At 38.5% G+C, this 19,694-nt stretch overlaps 6 protein-coding genes across 8 annotated transcripts; all 6 read left to right on the top strand.

The window, feature by feature from the left end:
• On the top strand, nt 1-2,269 carry LOC104724400 (transcription factor MYB115-like). 2 transcript variants are annotated; one of them, XM_010442881.3, is made up of 4 exons: nt 1-569; nt 666-943; nt 1,087-1,213; nt 1,577-2,269. In XM_010442881.3, the coding sequence occupies exons 1-4, from the start codon at nt 273-275 to the stop codon at nt 2,144-2,146; spliced, it is 1,272 nt and encodes a 423-aa protein (XP_010441183.2). In that variant the 5' UTR covers nt 1-272; the 3' UTR covers nt 2,147-2,269. The 2 variants fall into 2 exon arrangements, with proteins under 2 accessions (XP_010441183.2, XP_087327139.1); XM_087471013.1 differs by having other exon boundaries at nt 144-943.
• Nucleotides 2,270-2,480: 211 nt separating this feature from the next.
• LOC104724399 (uncharacterized) lies at nt 2,481-5,229 on the top strand. 2 transcript variants are annotated; one of them, XM_087471014.1, is made up of 3 exons: nt 2,558-3,238; nt 3,354-4,647; nt 4,858-5,229. In XM_087471014.1, the coding sequence occupies exons 2-3, from the start codon at nt 3,837-3,839 to the stop codon at nt 4,983-4,985; spliced, it is 939 nt and encodes a 312-aa protein (XP_087327140.1). In that variant the 5' UTR covers nt 2,558-3,238; nt 3,354-3,836; the 3' UTR covers nt 4,986-5,229. The 2 variants fall into 2 exon arrangements, with proteins under 2 accessions (XP_010441182.1, XP_087327140.1); XM_010442880.3 differs by having other exon boundaries at nt 2,481-4,647.
• Nucleotides 5,230-7,798: 2,569 nt separating this feature from the next.
• LOC147934596 (uncharacterized) lies at nt 7,799-8,930 on the top strand. Its single transcript, XM_087472692.1, has 2 exons — nt 7,799-8,253; nt 8,354-8,930. The coding sequence occupies exons 1-2, from the start codon at nt 7,799-7,801 to the stop codon at nt 8,928-8,930; spliced, it is 1,032 nt and encodes a 343-aa protein (XP_087328818.1).
• Nucleotides 8,931-11,886: 2,956 nt separating this feature from the next.
• On the top strand, nt 11,887-12,774 carry LOC104728399 (uncharacterized). Its single transcript, XM_010447380.2, has one exon. It carries the CDS (start codon nt 11,887-11,889, stop codon nt 12,772-12,774), a length of 888 nt encoding a protein of 295 aa, XP_010445682.2.
• Nucleotides 12,775-14,454: 1,680 nt separating this feature from the next.
• LOC147934595 (uncharacterized) lies at nt 14,455-15,049 on the top strand. Its single transcript, XM_087472691.1, has 2 exons — nt 14,455-14,652; nt 14,735-15,049. Exons 1-2 carry the CDS (start codon nt 14,455-14,457, stop codon nt 15,047-15,049), a joined length of 513 nt encoding a protein of 170 aa, XP_087328817.1.
• A 550-nt stretch (nt 15,050-15,599) lies between these two features.
• On the top strand, nt 15,600-16,899 carry LOC104724398 (oleosin 21.2 kDa). The gene is made up of 2 exons (XM_010442879.3): nt 15,600-15,879; nt 16,282-16,899. The coding sequence occupies exons 1-2, from the start codon at nt 15,718-15,720 to the stop codon at nt 16,717-16,719; spliced, it is 600 nt and encodes a 199-aa protein (XP_010441181.2). The 5' UTR covers nt 15,600-15,717; the 3' UTR covers nt 16,720-16,899.
• Nucleotides 16,900-19,694: the final 2,795 nt, after the last annotated feature.

The raw sequence follows: 19,694 nt of genomic DNA, 5'->3' as shown, positions 1-19,694 counted from the left end.
TCGATTATTTTTCTTTGAGAAAAAAATTGCTTTTTACATTTTGTAGCTAATCATATCTAAAGACTTTACTCTTTTTGACCACTCATTTGTAATCTTCTTCTCCGAGTTTTGATAAATTCTTATAAGAAGATTGTAAACTTCTCCAGTGGTTTTCAGAATCTGTTTTCAACTTTCCGATCATAATACCTCTTTATTCCATACTCATTTCAATCATTTTCAGTTTTTGTTTCTCAAAATTGGTCTAACCGTCCTTTGAATTCGGTGGTGTTAAAATGAAATTTTCACACAATATCACCAATGAAAATTTCATCTTTAATGAAGCCCACCAAAGTCTTGTTACTACAGATGCATCTTATATACCGTTTTACAATAACAATTTAGATCAATCTTCTCTTAACAAATGGTTTCTTCCACCAGATCTGACTGATATTTCTAGTCATCACCAACTAAATCCTATACCATCGATCCCAAAACAAAGTCAAGATTTCCTCAATCAAAATTTGGATGATACCCAAAATCATCTGGTTTACAACTCTCCCTCATATGAAGTTCCATCAAATTATCCATTCGTGAGTATCCAAACCTACTCAAGTATCGATACTTTCAAGGAACCTATGAATAGCTTAACCAACAAGAACAATATCCATTTGGTTTATGGTTTGCAGGGACATACTCTACGGGATGAAACTGTACACAATGCTGAGCTTACTAAGAGGGTTTGTGTGCCAGCTCTTGATCAAATGATGGGTGGACCTCGGTCATTTGATGTGCCAGTGCCAGAGAGTATCAAAAACACAACCAGAGAAATCATGAATCAACATGAAAGTCAGAAGATGGTAAAAACTTATCAAAAAGAGAAAAAAAAAATGGTGCGGACAAGCAAACATTCAAAGAAAGGTAACATCATCAAAGCGAAAGCGAAATGGACAAAATCTGAGGACACGTAAGTCTCCATATTTTTCTTTATCATATAAAAACTGAAAGTAATATACAATTCCATCACTGAAACTCTCGTAATAACTATTTTAACCGTATATATTTTTTATATTATTTTCTGAGGATGTTATATTATTTTGTAATATATAGAGAATTGAAAAAATTAGTGAAGGAAGTTGAGCCAAACAAATGGACAAAAATAGCAAAAAAGCTCAAAGGACGAACAGGAAAACAATGCAGAGAGAGGTGGCAGAACCATCTTCATCCTGATATTAAGGTGATCTTTTTTTCAATCTTCCAATTTTCTTAATTTCAAATATTAATATAAAATATATAATAATAATAATAATTACAACTTATATGTGTGTATATATAAGGTTACGATTAAATCATGTTGCATCATCTTGATTATTTTTTTTGTTTACAAAAGTTCGTAATTAAGTGATACACATTATAATACTTACAATTAATATGAAATTGAATGCGAAATGAATTTGCAATTTTTTTTTTCACAGTTGTGCGTCCTTGTACCGTTTACCTTTACTTCCATCAATAAAAAAAAAGAAGTCATTTAGATATATACATACAAAAAATATGGGTGCCATTTATGTATATATAAATTTGTAATATGTGATTTCAGGATGCTGCTTGGAGTAAAGAAGAAGATCAAATACTGATTGAACTACACAAGGTAGTTGGTACGAAATGGGTAAAAATCGCACAAGAACTCCCGGGAAGAAGTCCCAACTGTATTAAGAACCACTGGAACACTACAATGCGTCGGGTGCAAAAACAAAGTGGTGAAAATCTCAACCTTGCTCATAATAACATCCTCGAAAACTACGTAAGGTATGTCATAATCAATAACGATAATCTTTCCAAGACCACTGAAACCGATGGTGAAACGACAAATACCGAGGATGACGATGAGTATAAAGATATGTTCTTTGAGGAGTCGGATTCGAACATGGATGGTGGGACACATATAATTGACGTTCGCACACAGACAATTGACGCTGGCACGCAGACCATGGATGCTGGCATGCAGACAATTGACGCTAGCATGCAGACCAACCAACCATTAGTCAATGCGCCTACAACATCATATTATGTTCCGACGCCAGAGATGTTTACATGGAAAAATTATGCTACAGAGCTTTGTGAACCAGTGAATGACAGTCTAAAGGATCTGATGCAATGGTGGGAGTAATATCCGATGAGGGTAATTTCTTTCCTCAAGATATTTTCTAAGTATCATATGAGGAAATAGATCTATGTATCTCTCTATCTATCTATCATTTTTCTGTTTTAAAGCAACTTCTAATTTACACCATTTCAGTATGTTTTTTATATATCTTTACAAGACATTTTTAACAAAAAAAAAAATCTTTACAAGACATATATGTTATTATGATATGTGGTGTTCTCTTTTGACTGAGCGACTAAGTATTTTCTTCATATAGTTATTTCATCAAGCATTTCTCATCTTAAACTTGTTATATACTTCAAACTTATATTGAATGAGAATTGCATAACTTATGTCTGTAAGAAAATGTGGTTTTTGGATTACTAATTTAATTTCTCTAACTATAACTACAGCTAATAGCACCAAATTAAATTTGTGAAAGCCAGCCCAAAAATTTCTAAAAATCAGTTAATTGCACACAAAAAGTTGTAAATATGCTCTTGTAAAATTATGAATTGGATGGATCTGTCGCAATTAGAATTTACGGCGATTTCGATGACGACTAGTTCGGTTTTTTGAATGTTTGGTTACGATGGGTTTTGGAGACGGAAAGAGGGTCTTTCTCGTTCTCTGGGTGGTGAGGGTCAGGGGAGTCAGACCGGATGTCTGATTCCGACTCTTAATGCAAACCCTATACTGGTATCGGATCTTAGTTTCTTCAAAGAGGATTCGATACGATCGGGATTTGGAGATTTGGTTTGGTTGGCTATATCCAATCGATTTGGGGTTATTGGAAGTATCGAGTCTGAAGATTTGATTTTGATTTTGATTTCGGATCTGTTTTTGGTTGCGTCGGTATTGAAGATGGAGATATCGTATCGGGGCTTTATGAAAAAGATTATATGGTGGTCTTCTTTCTATTTACTGATGATTAGCGGATGGAGATTTGATTGTGATCGGATAGTCGACGGTAGTTATGGAATCTGGAGGACTGGAGTATCTCAAGATTTGTCTCGTATCTCAGGATTGAGATTCCGACTGGCTTTGATACGGTTCATTATTGGGATATATTTGATTCGATTTGCTTCCGCTTATGAGTTGAGGACAGTTGATAAGGTATTTAGGTTTTGGTGTGGGTTTTGCTCAGTAATTACGTCTCTTTGGTCTCTCTGTTTATTGCTTCTTCAGCGGCTATACTCATTTCATTCTTTCTGTGTTTTATTCGAGGGAGGTCCTTACGTTTTCTTTTTGCGGCGAACCATGGCTCAACTAGCTCTCAACAAGGGTAAATTATCTCTGGTCCACACGGAAACTGTGACGATTTCCAATTCAGTTTTGGCCCAGAGAATCCAGCAGTTCTCAATGACGCTCATTGGGAGGCTAATGAATCCTGCCTGTCAGAACATGGAGTCTCTGATTGCTAACTTCCCCAAAATTTGGAAACTAGAGGAGAAGGTTGTGGGAGCAGACCTTGGACAAGGCGTCTTCCAGTTCAATTTCGAGGATGAAGAGGATCTTTTGTCTGTTCTTCAGAATGGACCATACCATTTTGATAGTTGGATGGTGTCTCTTGTGCGTTGGGAGCCAGTCATTTCCTCCTCTTATCCGTCGGTGATAAACTTCTGGGTTAAGGTGTCAGGAATACCTATGCATCTGTGGGAGGTGGCTACATTAGAAGCCATTGGTAAGAAGATTGGGAAGATCCAAGAGGTTGATGAGGAGTCAGTTAACAGGTGTTTGTGATCATTGCTCTCGAATTACGCATGACTCAAAAGTCTGTCCAGAGTTGCTCAAGGTTGGATCGGGTCAAGGTCCTGCTGAGAAGATGGAGAGTAGGGGTGGTCAAAGGCATCTCCATGGAGTCAAACAGGAACAACATCACAACGCTGGGGGTTGGGAAAAACCTAGAAAACAGGCTAAGCGTGCTCTAGACTTTCAGTCTGCGGATTATGGTGATCAGGGTTACTTTCCGCAGCAACTTTTTGGTGGTAGTGGTCCTCACGGTCCGAGACAGTATGAGCGTTCGCAGGGTTTGGCTTGGGGTCAAAGGAGAAACTTCGGTGAGGTTGTTACTGATGATGGATTTCGCCGTGGCTTTCAAAAGGGAAGTGGCGAGTCATCGGGAAAGGGCTCCGGGTTTCATTTAAACAGAAAGGGTACTGGGCCAGCTTGGCCCAAACCTTTGTTTAAAGTGAAACAGGCCTCAGCTGCGAAGCAGGCTTTTCTGGGTCTCGATGCCAATTTGGGTGATTCTGGCAACCATGTTCTGCAAGAGGCTAGGGATCAGGAGGGAAGTGATACTAAGGGGGATGCGGGGGCGTCTCTAGATATGGATTTCGAGGTTGAAAACGATGATCTCTTGGAGGATGGTGAGTTTGGTGATACTGATAAGGGCGATCACAATGGTGCTCAGGACGAGGTCGTCCCTCCTGTCCAGGGAGCTGACTCACACCCTAGTCACGGAGCTGATATCCAAGGTGATCAAGGGCTCGACGTTCAGGATAAGTCTGGAAGTGGTCCACAAGGTAAAATTATTAATTCTGATTCGCTGGATTTAGCCGTGGGGGTTGTTAATAGTGCATTGGCAGTTCTTACTTTTGGTGATACAAGTGGTCAAAAGGGGAGTACGTTTAGTTCATATGGTAGAAGGAATGCGTGTAGTACTAGAGTAGTTCCTGTGGTTTTGGCTTCTCCAGGGAAACGCTTACTTGCTAAGGCCTTGTCTAAACCTGCAGGTGATGGACATAAACAGAAGCAGCTGGGGAAATCGGGTACTAATAAAGTGGACGGTAAACCTTCGGATGGGGGTCGTCCAAGCAAGAAAGGGATGGGGGCTCTCCCGAAACCGCCGGCTCGAACGTGAAGATTTTGAGTTGGAACTGTCAGGGCATTGGGGTGGATCTGACAGAAGGATATTTGGGAGATTTGTGGAAGCAGCATAAGCCAGATATTTTATTTTTATCAGAAACTAAAAAATGTTTTTCTTATTTACAAAAATATCAGAAGAAGTTTGGTTATAATAACTTGTATTCAGTTGACCCCCTTGGTTCTAGGGGTGGGTTAGCTTTATTTTTCAAGGATGAATTAAAATTATCTATTTTATATGAGAGTGACCGTATAATTGATGCACAAGCGTATTTTGGTCAACATTTAGTATTTTTGACTTTTGTCTATGGGGATCCTGTCACGCAAAATCGCGTAAAGGTGTGGGAGAAGTTAATGGATATTGGTTCTTTTCGAATTGATCCTTGGTTTATGATTGGTGACTTTAATGAATTAGTTGGTAATCATGAGAAACGGGGTGGCGCTATACGCCCAATGACTTCCTTTGTACCTTTTAATTCAATGATTAATCATTGTGGTATGCTGGAATTCCCGTGTTATGGGGAGCAATTGTCATGGCGAGGAAATCGCTGTAATAATCAGGTGGTTCGGTGTCGTTTAGACCGCGCATTAGGGAATGAGGATTGGCATAATTTCTTTCCCAATTCCAAGGTAGACTATTTGGAGATGATTGGTTCTGACCATTGTCCCATTTTGGCAACTTGTCTTAGAACAGTTACAAGACGAAATAGGCAGTTTCGTTTTGATAAACGATGGTTGGGGAAGGATGGTTTACTAGGAGCGGTAGAGGCAGGGTGGGCACGCACGAATAATTTTAGGATATCGTGGTGGCGGAAGAATAATGTGACGTCTGGTCCTTCTCTTATTTCTTCCCTTAAAATAGCGTTACAGGAGGCTAAGATGGATGACTCGATTTCTCAGGAAGAAATTCGGGACATTGAGCGAAAACTAAAAGAGGCTTATAGGGATGAGGAAATGTATTGGCAACAGAAGAGTAGGAAATTTTGGCTACGTGTGGGTGACAAAAATACAAAATATTTTCATGCATCGACTAAGCAGAGGAGGGTACGGAATAAGATTGTTGGGCTATTTGGTCCGAACAATGTATGGGACGATACGCCCTTGGGAATGGAGAGGATTGCCTCAAAATATTTTGAGGAGCTCTTTGAAAGATCAGATGTAAGTGGTATTTCGGATATACTTCAGGAGATTTCCCCTATCATTACGGATAGTATGAACCAAAGTTTAACTAGGGATATTACGGAGTCGGAGGTTCGGAAGGCATTATTTGCTATGCACCCAGAGAAGTCTCTAGGTCCTGACGGTATGACGGCCTTGTTTTTCCAACGATTCTGGTGTTCTTTTAAAGGGGATCTGGTGACTTTGGTTAAAGAATTTTTCCGAACGGGCGGTTTTGACCCTCGCCTTAATGAGACTAATATTTGTCTCATCCCTAAGGTGGATAGGCCGCAACGTATGACAGAATTTCGGTCGATTAGTCTATGTAATGTGAGTTATAAGATTATTTCAAAAGTGTTATGCTTTAGGCTTAAGCGATTTTTACCGTCACTGGTTTCAGAGACGCAATCGGCCTTTGTTGCAGGGCGATTGATTACAGATAATATCTTAGTTGCCCAGGAAATGTTCCATGGGTTAAATACTAACCAACGATGTAAATCAGATTTTCTGGCATTCAAAACGGATATGAGCAAAGCGTACGACCGTGTTGAATGGGATTTTTTGGAAGCGGTTATGATTAAAATAGTATTTGATAGACGGTGGATTACCTTGATTATGTGGTGTGTTTCTTCGGTATCGTATCAAGTACTTTTAAATGGTCAACCTTGGGGATCCATTTTACCGAAGAGGGGATTACGTCAGGGTGATCCTCTTTCTTCCTATTTGTTTATCCTCTGCACAGAGGTCCTAATAGCGAATATCAAAAAGGCTGAACGTGAAAAGAAAATTACCGGCATATCGATTGCTCGAGATTGTCCGTCGATCTCGCATTTATTGTTTGCTGATGATAGTCTATTCTTTTGTAAGGCAGAGGAGTCTGAGTGTAAAGTGGTAATGGATATTATAGGTAATTACGGAAAGGCATCGGGACAAGAGGTTAATTTAGGGAAATCTTCTATCATGTTTGGCAAGAAAGTTCCGCCGGATGTAAGATCTCGGATTAAAACGGTAATTGGAATTTCCAGTGAGGGAGGTATGGGTTCTTATTTGGGAATACCTGAAAACCTTCAAGGTTCCAGGACTAACGTTTTCAGTTATGTTAATGATCGTCTGGATGAGAGAGTTAATGGTTGGCGTTAGCTCTTCCAACTCATGTTATGTCGTGTTTTAAATTGCCACAGGCGTTGACAACCAAACTTACGGGTGCCATATCAAACTTCTGGTGGAAGTCTAATGATAAGGCTAGAGGCCTGCATTGGGTAGCTTGGGATAAACTGTGTGAGGACAAATGTGATGGGGGGTTTGGGTTTCCGCGCTTTGAAAGAATTTAATGATGCAATGTTGGCTAAGCAATATTGGAGGTTGATTCATTACCCGAACTCTTTAATGGCTAGAGTGATGCGTGGTAGATATTTCCGGAGAAAACATCCTTTACGGGCAACTAAACCATATTCTCCATCTTTTGCGTGGAGGAGTATTTTCTCCATTAAGGGACTAGTGGAACGAGGGGCACGGTGGATAGTAGGCTCGGGGTGTGACATTTCGGTATGGAGGGATCCTTGGATACCCGATCACCAGCCAAGACCAGCGAATGGTAGGGGGAGAGTTCTACATCCTAATTTGAAGGTCAATCATTTAATTAATCCCCTTACGATGGATTGGCACTTGCCCATTCTAGAGGAGTATATGGATCCAGTGGATATCCCGCTTATACAGAGTTTGGCGGTTAGTAAGTCTTTTCGTTCGGATAGACTGATTTGGCATTATACTAAGTCCGGTAAGTATTCCGTGAGGACTGGCTATAGGTTAGCACGAGAATTTCAAAAGGAAGCCGAATTTGGGTCAACGTGCACTGTTTTACGAGCACAAGCTTGGAAACTTGAGGTCCCTTCAAAAGTTCAACATTTTTTCTGGCAGGTGGCTTCTGGTTGTCTCCCTGTAAAGGAACGGATTGCTCATAGGGGTGTACGGTGTGATGTTACGTGTCAACGGTGTGGTTCTGCGGTGGAGTCTATTAATCACGCTCTTTTCGTGTGTGAACGTTCCCGTTTGGTTTGGGAGCTACCGCCGATGCATCTTTCTTCGACAGGGTTTCCCTACGGATCAGTGTATTCAAATTTGGATTTCTTATACTCCAAGGCCTTGTTGAGCTTCGGGGGTTCGGGTATTGGATTTTTGTTGCCCTGGATTTTGTGGACAATTTGGAAGGATAGGAATAAAAAAAGTTTTTCAAGGAGTTGAGGCTGACCCAATTGATATTATAAATCAGGCGTCAACCGATAAACTTTTGTGGGAGGAGGCTAAGTCCTTCTCGGGGAACTTATTGACTCGTCAGCCGGTTCCGGAGGAAAGGGTTGTTTCTGTTCGGTGTCAGGTTGATGGGTCATGGAAAGGATCCGACCCTTTAGAGGGCTTGGGTTGGTGGTATGGGACTTATGAGGATAAGACGCTTCTTTTGGGAGCTTGCAGTCTTCGTCGTAGTCCCTCTTCCCTTCACTCGGAGCTTAATGCTTTGGTATGGGCGATGGAGTCTCTTCGGGCGATGGGGATTGATTGTCTGAATTTCGAGTCAGACAGCGCTGAACTGGTGGCGATGGTGCAGGATCCGGACGACTGGCCAGCATTTTCGCACTTATTGGAAGACTTCCATTCCCTCAGATCATCTTACCCCTCCTTCACTCTGACACAGATTCCGCGAACGTCAAACGCCCGAGCAGACTGTCTTGCTCGTTCTTTTAGACCTTTAGCTTCTGAATCTTCTTTTGTGAATTCTCTTCCTTTTTAATTTATTTAAATGTAAGGTTGAAATAAAATAGTTGTTTAAATTCAACACTAGCTCAGTACTAGTGCTATAGCACGAGTTAAACTTTATCTTATACAGAAATTTTGTATATTATTTTTATAATTGTAGAACATACTTTTTATATTTTATATTAGTTTTAAAACCATTTTTGATATTTTATTTTAGTTATAAACCATCTCATTATGTAATTTTACATTTAACTCGTTGACTGCTAATTGATCATAACCAATTACATTTAACATGTCGTCTACTATAAATACATTATATATTATTTTAAAAATCAAATTATAGTATTTTTGTAATTTTATTTCGTTGATATATTAAATATTGATTATATTCTTTACAAAATCAGTTAACTAATTTATAATTTTCAACTGTTTATTTTATTATATAAAATTATACTTTTAACAAAATAATGTATGAAACTGAATATAAATATTCAAAGAATGACCTGCTACTCAGTCAAAAATTTTATTTTGTTACAATTTTTTTATATATTGAACAATTTTTATTTATTTTTAAAAATTCAAATTATAGCATATGTGGAAAAAAAAATTTAGTGTTATATGGATCATGGATGATATGATGGTTTATTTATTTCACAAAAAAATAGAATCATATGAAAATAAGAGGTGAAATATAATAATTAATGACAAATTAATATGGTAAGTTAGATATCAAATCTTATATGTTTATTTTGATTGGATATATATATATATATATATATATACATTAAATTAATAATGTATTTTTGTTTTCCTAAAATAATTAAATTGAATAAATTAGTATTTGACATTTTTACCAATAATGACTATTATTAATTTTTTTTAACTTATATTTGTAATGGAGTTGTGAAATAACTATGTAAACTTTTTAAAGTTAATTTTACTTCCCAATTAACAAAGAGGGGATTTTAATAGGAAGAAAACATATAATTTAGTGTCAAAGATATTAAATTGTAACTTGGATCAAAATTTTAAGTTGGCATCAAAATTATCAGAGATTTTTCCTCCTTATGAAATTTTAAATTTAAAATTTAATATCATATTGAACAAAGTAATAATAACCAATTATTTTTAGATTTTGAGTTGAAGGCTGACGTGGCAAGGGTGAAAAAAAAGCGACTAGGGTTTTTTGCTTTCTCGTCAAGTTTTGATGCCGCCGGTGGGTTCTCCAAGTCCTCCTGCGGTGGAGATGGATGTCGTAGAGGGGGCGAAGGAGGGAGGAGATTGTGTGGTTTTGTCAGAGGGGTTGGTGGAGACATCTACCAGTGCTACTCAGGTTCAGGAGATTCCACAGGGGGTCTCGTCATCGGTTCAGCCTGCAAAAAACGGGAAACGCTCTTTCCTGCAGGTTGCTCAGAAATGTGTGTTCACTCAGCAAAAGTTTGCAGTATCGGAGATTGATGGACAGGAGAAGGTTGTAGTGCCGAAGGAGGTGTTTGTTGGTGCGAAGCCTTTGTGGGAGGACTTCGTCATTGGCAAGTTTCTTAACGCTAAGGCTCCACATGTCGGGAAGATTCACATGATTGTGAATAAGATCTGGCAGTTGGGAGATCGGACGTCTTTGATTGATGTCTTCACAGTCAACGACTCTACAGTGAAGTTCCGTATCAGGAATGAGGGAATGAGACATCGCATACTGAATCGAGGAATGTGGAACATAGCCGATCTACCTATGATTGTATCAAAGTGGACTCCATATGTTGAGGAAGCTCAACCAGGTTTGAAGTCAGTTCCACTATGGGTCACCCTTAGCAATGTTCCTCCTACCATGTTTACGGACAAGGGATTGGAGTTCCTCTCTAGTGCGGTGGGAAAGCCTATTAGGTTGCATCCCAAAACTGAGGCATGTATCAGTTTCGATGAGGCTCAAGTTTTGATTGAAGTAGATCTGACAAAGGAGCTACTGCGGGAATATGTGTTTACGGGAGAGGAAGAGGGGGAGCTCGACTCCGTGGTTCAGTATAGCTATCCCTGGTTGCCGCCGTGGTGCACTTGTTGTAAGAAATGGGGACATCTTGCTGCAACTTGTTTAATCTCAGATGCCTCAGTTGGTTCTGATAAGCAGACTCTACCGAACTCCCCAGCTAAGGTAGTTAGTGAGGAGACTAGCTTAGTAAACGATCAAGCTCCTGCAACCTTGGTAGTTGCCATGATCCCCTATACAGAAATTTCAGACACCTTGCCGACCTTAGAGGAGGATGCAGTGGCAGACGATTAGATTACGCCGAAGTCTGTTAGAAGCAGTCCGGGGAAAAGGCGGGAGGTGCCTATTGACGATGGATCCCTTTTAAAGAACTCTTAGTCTGTTTTGGGTGAAGAGACAGAGCTGGAGGAAGAATCTGAGACGGTTCTGGGTGAGGCTGCAGGTGTGGTAGCTAATCCGCCTTGTCCAGAGGATAAAAATGTCATCATACGTCAACCTGCACCTAATAAACGGGGTTCCCAGTTGGATGTTCCTATGCGCACATACTTGCATCCGGGAACCAAATCAGTGAAAAAACATGGCTCCAACCTTCCTGCTCTTTCTGCTAGGGATCCTCCTAGAGATCAGAGTACAAAGCCTCAATTCAAACATTAATGTCAGGTTTTTGCTGGAATGTTCGCGGTTTAAATAGATCTTCAAAACATTCCGTTATAAAGCAGTGGGTGGAGGGAAATAAGTTTCAGTTTGGTTGTTTGCTTGAAACTCGTGTTCGGGAAAAGAAGGTTTCATGGTTGGGAAGTCATTTGTTTCCCAGTTGGTCCGTTCTAACAAATTATGAGTACAGTCGTCGGGGACGCATATGGGTTCTCTGGAAGGGAAATGTGAGGATGGACCCTTTCTACAAAAGTGAGCAGTTAATAAGCCTTGGATACTCTTTGGTGATTTCAATGAAACCTTGGATATGCAGGAACACTCTCGGTTTGATGCCAATCCGATGCTCACAGGAGAAATGAGGGACTTCCAAGCCGTAGTCAATCATTGCTCTCTCTCGGATATGGCTTTCCATGGTCCGCTTTTTACATGGTGTAATAAGCGAGATGATGATCTAATCCTTAAGAAACTCGATCGTGTGTTGGTGAACGCAGACTGGGAGAGGGTGTTTCCACACGCTTATAATGTCTTTGTAGCTGGGGGTTGCTCTGATCACTTACACTGTCGCATCATGGTGAAGGGCGATGGGGTTAATCTTGGTCCAAGACGCAAACCGTTTAAATTTGTGAATCTGATGACTGAAATGGAGGAGTTTAAACCGTTAGTTGAGTCGTATTGGAAGGACACACCCCCTCAGTTCTTGTTAACATCGACACTATTCCGGTTTTCTAAAAAGCTTAAAGGTTTGAAGCCAGGTCTTCATTCTTTGGCAAAGCGTCGCCTTGGTAATTTGGTCTTAAAGACAAAACAGGCTTTAGAGGTCCTATGTCACAAACAACAAGCCAACTTGGCTAATCCATCCTCTACAGCGATGGAAGAGGAGAATGAAGCTTACGCTCGATGGGATTTTCTGGCTGTGTTGGAGGAAAAATTTCTTAAGCAGCGGTCCAAGTTGCATTGGTTGAAAGTAGGTGAAAAAAACAATAAAGCCTTCCATAGAGCGGCTACGGTTCGAAAAGCGCAAAACACTATCAAAGAGATACATTGCTCTGATGGTCGGGTGGTCGTGAAGGATGACGAAATTAAGCTTGAGGCAGAACGTCACTTTCGCGAGTTTCTGCAGCTTATCCCACCAGGTTTTGAGGGCTCAACGGTTGCGGAGCTTGAGCTACTGTTGTTGTATCGTTGCTCTATTGTTGATCAGCAAGTGTTAACCAGAGTTGTTTCTGGAGAGGAGATTAAGTAGGTTCTGTTTTCTATGGCAAATGATAAATCGCCTGGGCCTGATGGTTTCACCTTGGAGTTCTTCAAGTCCACTTGGGAGATTTTGGGTACTGAATTTGTTGTTGCGGTGCAATCTTTCTTTGCCAAAGGTTTCTTGCCGAAAGGTCTTACTTCCAAAATCCTTGCTTTAATCCCCAAAAAAGTTTCTGCCATGGAGATGAAAGATTATTGGCCCATTTCTTGTTGTAATGTGGTCTACAAAGTGATCTCGAAGATTATTGCAAATAGGCTTAAACGGGTGTTACCAAAATTTGTTTCTGCAAATCAGTCTGCTTTTGTCAAGGACCGTTTGTTGATCGAAAATGTGCTTCTAGCTACTGAGTTGGTGAAGAATTATCGCAAGCCATCCCTCTCTGGACGTTGTGCTATCAAGATTGATATTTCAAAGGCGTTTGATTCTGTGCAGTGGTCTTTCCTCTCTAAGGTCCTCTCTGCCATGCAGTTTCCCCCTATGTTCATTCACTGGATTATACTTTGTGTTACCACTGCCTCGTTCTCGGTTCAGGTTAATGGTGAACTTGCCGGTTTTTTTAGGAGCTCTCGGGGGCTTCGTCAGGGTTGTGCTTTGTCACCGTACTTATTTGTCATATGTATGGATGTCCTCTCAAAGATTCTTGATAAGGCGGCGGGTGAGAGGTGGTTTGGTTTTCATCCTTGGTGCAAAAATCTCAATCTGACTCATCTTAGCTTCGCAGATGATCTAATAGTCCTTTCTGATGGTCAAACACGGTCCATTGAGGGTATTACAAGCTTTTTTACTCAGTTTGCCAAGATGTCTGGTCTATCTATTAGCGTGGAGAAATCAACACTTTATCTGGCAGGCAATGCAACACCTCTCCCTGATTCAACTCGATTCCCATTCACTATTGGTTCTCTCCCGATTTGCTATTTAGGCCTTCCCTTAGTCACCAAGCGTCTTACCAATGCGGACTGTTTGCCGTTGTTGGAGCAAATTAGACAGAGAATTGGTTCATGGACGGTTCGGCATCTCTCCTTTGCAGGTCGTTTTAACTTGATATCCTCAGTTCTTTGGAGTGTGTGTAATTTCTGGATGGCGGCTTACCGTTTGCCTAGTGATTGTATTGCGGAGGTTAACTCGTTGTGTTCAGGTTTTGTCTGGTCTGGGACAGAGATGAACACTCGAAAGGCGAAGGTAGCTTGGGAGGTTTTTTGTAGACCACACAGTGAGGGTGGGTTGGGTTTACGATCTTTGGACAAGGCTAATACAGTCTACTGTTTAAAGTTGATTTGGCAATTGGTCTCTCATGGTGACTCTTTATGGGTGAAATGGGCCCACTCAAATCTGTTAAAGGAGGCGTCGTTCTGGTCAGTGAAGAATACTTCCACTTTGGGATCCTGGATCTGGACTAAGCTCCTAAAGTTTAGAGATATGGCTAAACCTTTCTGTATGGTTGACGTTGGTAATGGTGAACAAACATTGTTCTGGTTTGATAACTGGTATGGACTAGGAACGCTCTCGGAGGTTGTGGGTGATCGAGGTGTTCTTGACTTTGGAATACCCTGGAAGAGCTCTCTGTCGGAGGCATGGGCTCAACGTCGTCGTAGGCGACGACACCGTTCTGACAACTTAAACACGATTCAGGATGCTTTGTAGTTGTCCAGGCAACAAGGTCAGCAGCGAATGGACAGAATGCTTTGGCGGGGTAAGAATGATGTGTTTCGTCCTAAGTTTGTCACTCGAGATACTTGGAATCATGTTCGCACCACGACTACTGTAGTGGCGTGGCACAGAGGTATTTGGTTTGGTCATGCTACTCCAAAGTTCTCTTTCTGTGTGTGGTTGGCGGTTCTTGATCGCTTACCAACTGGTGCTCGTCAGGTTGCGTGGAATGGAATGGCTGCGGGCGCTTGCGTTTTTTTGTCAATTCACTATGGAAACCAGACACCATTTGTTCTTTGAGTGTGATTACGCTTCTGCTGTGTGGTCGGGACTTGCGAAAGGTCTGATGAAAGCGCAGTACATGACTGTTTGGTCTACTCAACTTGATCACATCTCAAACCCTCAGTTTCCTTTAGTTGAGGGTTTCCTTATCCGTTATGTGTTTCAAGCTGTTACTTATGCAATATGGAGGGAAAGGAACAGACGGCGGCATGGTTCTGCACCGACACCAGCCTTGATCATCATTAAGTGGATTAACCGGCAAATTTGGGACCAGCTGCTTGCCATCGGACAGTTGGGGGATAGAAAATATGATGAGGGTTTTGTGCTCTGGTAAAAGTCTCACTGCTAAGGGTGGTTTCTGAATAGCTATTCCAATCAAATATTTTCTCAACAAATGTTGCACAAGTTATATAAACAGAACATTTTTTTTGAATATAATTTAACATTAAATTTTAAAAAAAAATTTAATATCATATTATTTAATTAAAAGCTATAGATAGACCTAATATATTTTAAAATTTTGTTTTGCAATTCGTTAGTGTCATCATCGTTATATGAATGAAGTAATATTATTACATAGTTGGACCGTAACGTTAGTAACATAGTTTTGGATCCGTTAGGAACATAATCTAAAAATGAAACTTCTAATCTCTTTTTTATTTCAAATTTGTATTTTACAAGTTGAGATCTTTTCTAGACTTCGTACTGAAGTATACATGCATGCATAGGTTAGTTTTTGTCTTGCTTTAATTTCGTGTCAGCGGAGAAAGCGAAAACATCTTTTAAATCTCGTGAACGAAATAAAAAAAGAAGAACATAAGTTGAAACTTGGAAATCATGCAAAGCCACACCTCTACTACTCTAACATCTCACCGTCTTAGGTGTCCTTTTCTCATCACTCCAACTTCTTCTATAAATAAAGCTTTCACTAAACTTTTCTAAATTAATTACAAATTAAGAATAAGAGAAAGAGTAAAACATTTTTCTCATTACTATCTTAAAATGGCGGATACACATCGCGTCGACCGTACGGATAGGCACTTCCAATTTCAGTCGCCGTATGAAGGTGGCCGAGGTCATCAGCAGTATGAAGGTGGTGGCGGTGGCGGTTACGGCAGTGGTTACAAGAGCATGATGCCTGAAAGTGGCCCATCTAGCACCCAAGTAACGCCCTTTTCTAGTTCTATTATTTTTTGTTGAGAAATGCATTTTTTTAATCATCATATGCTTACAAAGTTATGAAATGAGTCTTGAGGAAACAACGGTCAACGGACACTTTCTTTTAAAAGTGGTGGATTTATGTAAAATGGTTGGTTAACGGTTAGATTCCTATGGTTATGTCGATATACCTTTTCTTGATCTCATGCTTATGGTGGTCCGATCAATACGGTTACATGCATTTATACTTTTTCTAATTCTTGTTCTGATGATTGCTAATTGAATATAATTTTACAATGTCGGTCTAGATGGCCCAATCGATACACTTATACATAATAGCATCTCTTAATTAGATCTATTTATGTTAATGTAGTTTTCTTTTCTTGAATTGTGTCCTTTGTTTTGTAGGTATTGTCCCTTTTGGTTGGAGTCCCTGTGGTGGGTTCGCTGCTTGCTTTGGCTGGTTTACTTCTAGCCGGTTCGGTGATTGGCTTAATGGTAGCTCTACCGTTATTCCTCCTCTTCAGCCCTGTTATAGTTCCAGCGGCTCTAACCATCGGATTAGCCATGACAGGCTTTTTAGCCTCGGGAATGTTCGGTCTAACCGGGCTAAGCTCCATCTCATGGGTCATGAACTATCTTCGTGGGACAAGGAGGACTGTGCCTGAGCAATTGGAGTATGCAAAGAGGAGAATGGCTGACGCTGTTGGTTACGCTGGACAAAAGGGAAAAGAAATGGGCCAGCACGTGCAGAACAAGGCCCATGATGTTAAACAGTATGATATCTCGAAGTCCCACGATACTACTAAGGGTCATGAAACTCAGGGGAGGACGACGGTTGTATGATGAGTTCATTTCTGTATGAACGTATGGTAGTCGTGTATTTTCACTATGATGTCCACTTTCGTGTGTTTTCAATATGATGTTTTTTTTGTTTGGTTTTTTAGTACCATGTATGTGTTGTATCTTTGTAAGCATGAAAAGATCCTAAGTGTTGTGGTAATTATATTTCTAATAATTTCTCCATCGTTGTATACATTATATGATATAATCTCCTATATAGTACCTCTATATTGTAGAGGAAATAAGATTAATAATTTGATTATTTGATAAGTTATATGGATTGTAAGTTTGTAATTATTCTTTAAATCTTGATTTCACGGATATTTAAAAAAAAAAAAAAAAATTATAGAATATTTAATTAAATTAACTATGTAAGCAACAAAATTTTAAAAATTAATCATTTTTGCAGATTAAGATTGAGAGTAATTTTTGATTATATTAACAATTACATATCGAAATAACAAAAATAATATTTATTATAATTAATTTGATAAATTTCAGGCTAATTTGCAAAATTATAAGAAATCTCAAATAAATTTTAAATCTTAATATTTAGTATATAATTTTATTGTATAATGTTTTATTTACAATAACTTTTAAAAATAATTATATAAATTTATATTTTATATAAAAATTATAATATAAATAAAAGAAATTTCAACTCGTGCTTTAGCACAGATTCTAATCTAATGTAGTACAGTATAAAAGGTTAATAAATCGTGAGATATTTGATATACATGTTTATTATTTTGTTGTTATAAATTAGAGAGAACAATTGAATTTTAGATAACGAGATGAAACGCTCAAAAGGCAAAAAGAATTCTAAAATTTGCAGTTATTTCTATAATTAAATCAAACTTGTAGAGACAGTTGCGTAGATTTCACTAGCGGCAATTTCTCTCTTAAATCTTTTCTTCTTCTGAGTACAATCTCTTGCACCGACGGTGGAGTTCTCTGGCGATTTCGGTGACGACAAAGATTCCGAAGCTCATGGTTCTTCATCCGTAGTCTGCGGTATCATCTCGGCAGAACAATATGATCAAAATCAAGGGAGTTGTGACGAGGAAAAGCATCTGTGAGACACTGACGGTAAGATCTCTACCGGCAGTGTAGCTACGCAAAGTAGAAGAAGGAGGTTTTCCCGGCAAGGAACGAGAGAGGAAGGTAGTTAGGTCGGGCGATTGGAGATTCTGGAGGTTTCATGAGACTGTTGTACGATGGGGGAGGTAGTCTGCGATCTGGTGAGACTAAGTCACCGTCAAAGGTCTCCCGATCTATTTCCTACTGCTTTGCTCTCTCACGACTGCACAAGAAAACTCCTCGATAATAACAAGATCGAATTTCTTCCTCCTTCTCAAAACGGCTCTATGGTGACGGGATGGCAACGGATCCTGGATCACCATCTCCGTTCGATTCGCGCCATCCAGGCTCACTGAAAGTCCTACTCTGGCGAGTATCTGCAGTCCATGGTCTGCAACTACGACTGTGTGTTTTCAGTTGTAGATTAGGGTTTCATGTCATCCGGTTTAGTTCAGTTTCGTGAACCCGAATCGGTTTTATATTAGATGGTTTAGTTAGGTTTGATGTTTGTGGATTGGGTCTTCCGAATTTTATATGGGCTTAAATCCAGAAATAGTCTATTTGGACACTAATTTATAAAATTGCATACCTTTTAACAAAAAAAAAAAAAAAATTCTAAAATGCGCTACCGAAGTCACGATTTTTTTTTGGGTTCAAAGCCAAGTTTTTTGAATGGTACATATATAGTTGCATACTGATTAACTTTTTTTTGATTACTAAATAATAAATTATACGTAATTAATAAGTTCAACATTTTCAAAGTTTAATGTTTCAAAGTGTATGCCTTTCAGTTCTTATATTTATTTTACTACTTCCTTACCTTCGAATTATAATTTATGTAAATGTAATTCTTGAAGTTTTATTGATTTTAGAGTAGAGACAATTTTTGTTGAAAAAAAAAGAAAAAAAATAGAGGTAAAGTAGATGTTTTAATCAAAACTAGACCGGACCGAATTGAAATCCAAATAAACCGAAAACCGGCCAACTTGAACCAAAAAGAGAGAAATCAACCTTCTTTAATTCGTAACTAGGTAATATCCCGCGTATATGTGCGGATTGTTGTATTAATTATGTAATAATCATAATACTATGAGAATTTTCTGAAAAAAAAATATTTTAATAAAGATTTTCAAATGGTTTTTCTGAAAAGTGGTATTGAAAAAGATGTATTTTTGAAATTCTCCCTAAAAATACATATATAACAAACAAATTTCCTAAATGTCAATAATATACTTTATTTATTCAAATCATACAATATCAAAATATACCACTTATTTAAAAAATATTGTTAATGATAAAAGTAAAAATTTACTATGATATTCAAAATTTACCCAAAACATTTAATAATTAAATTCTAATTTTTTTTTAAGTATCAATTAAATATATGTCCTATAAAATCATATGAAATGTAATACAAAATCTCATAGATTAATTTAATTTTTAATCTCATTTATATTCACCTTAGTTTAAGCTATATTGCTAGGTTAAATTATAATGATTTTCTCTTTGTAGTAAAATTTTGGAAATGGAATATCAAATTGTTTTTATATAGAAATCATTAAATTACAAAATTTTGAATTAAATAAACATTATAATGATCTTTATATAATTATATTTTGGATCACAAGAACTAAATATAATGATGAGTATAAAAAAATGTATTACAAAATTTTTGGAGGTAAGAGAGAGTTAAAAAATTTGACTTAATAATTCTATTATAATAGTTTATTTTGTTAAAACATTGCATACTCTTAAAAATAAAATAAATATACATGAATGAAGATGATTTCTTTAGCTTGATTCCCTCATTGGGGTTTGATCGAAATTATTATTGTTTAATCTGCATCGATAATTATTTTTTAAAGCCACAAAATTTTATTATATATATGTAATTGAAA

This window comes from Camelina sativa, chromosome 11, assembly GCF_030686135.1.
Source record: "Camelina sativa cultivar CO46 ecotype springtype chromosome 11, ASM3068613v1".
NCBI lineage: Eukaryota > Viridiplantae > Streptophyta > Magnoliopsida > Brassicales > Brassicaceae > Camelina > Camelina sativa.
This window is presented reverse-complemented; position numbering and strand designations above follow the sequence as displayed.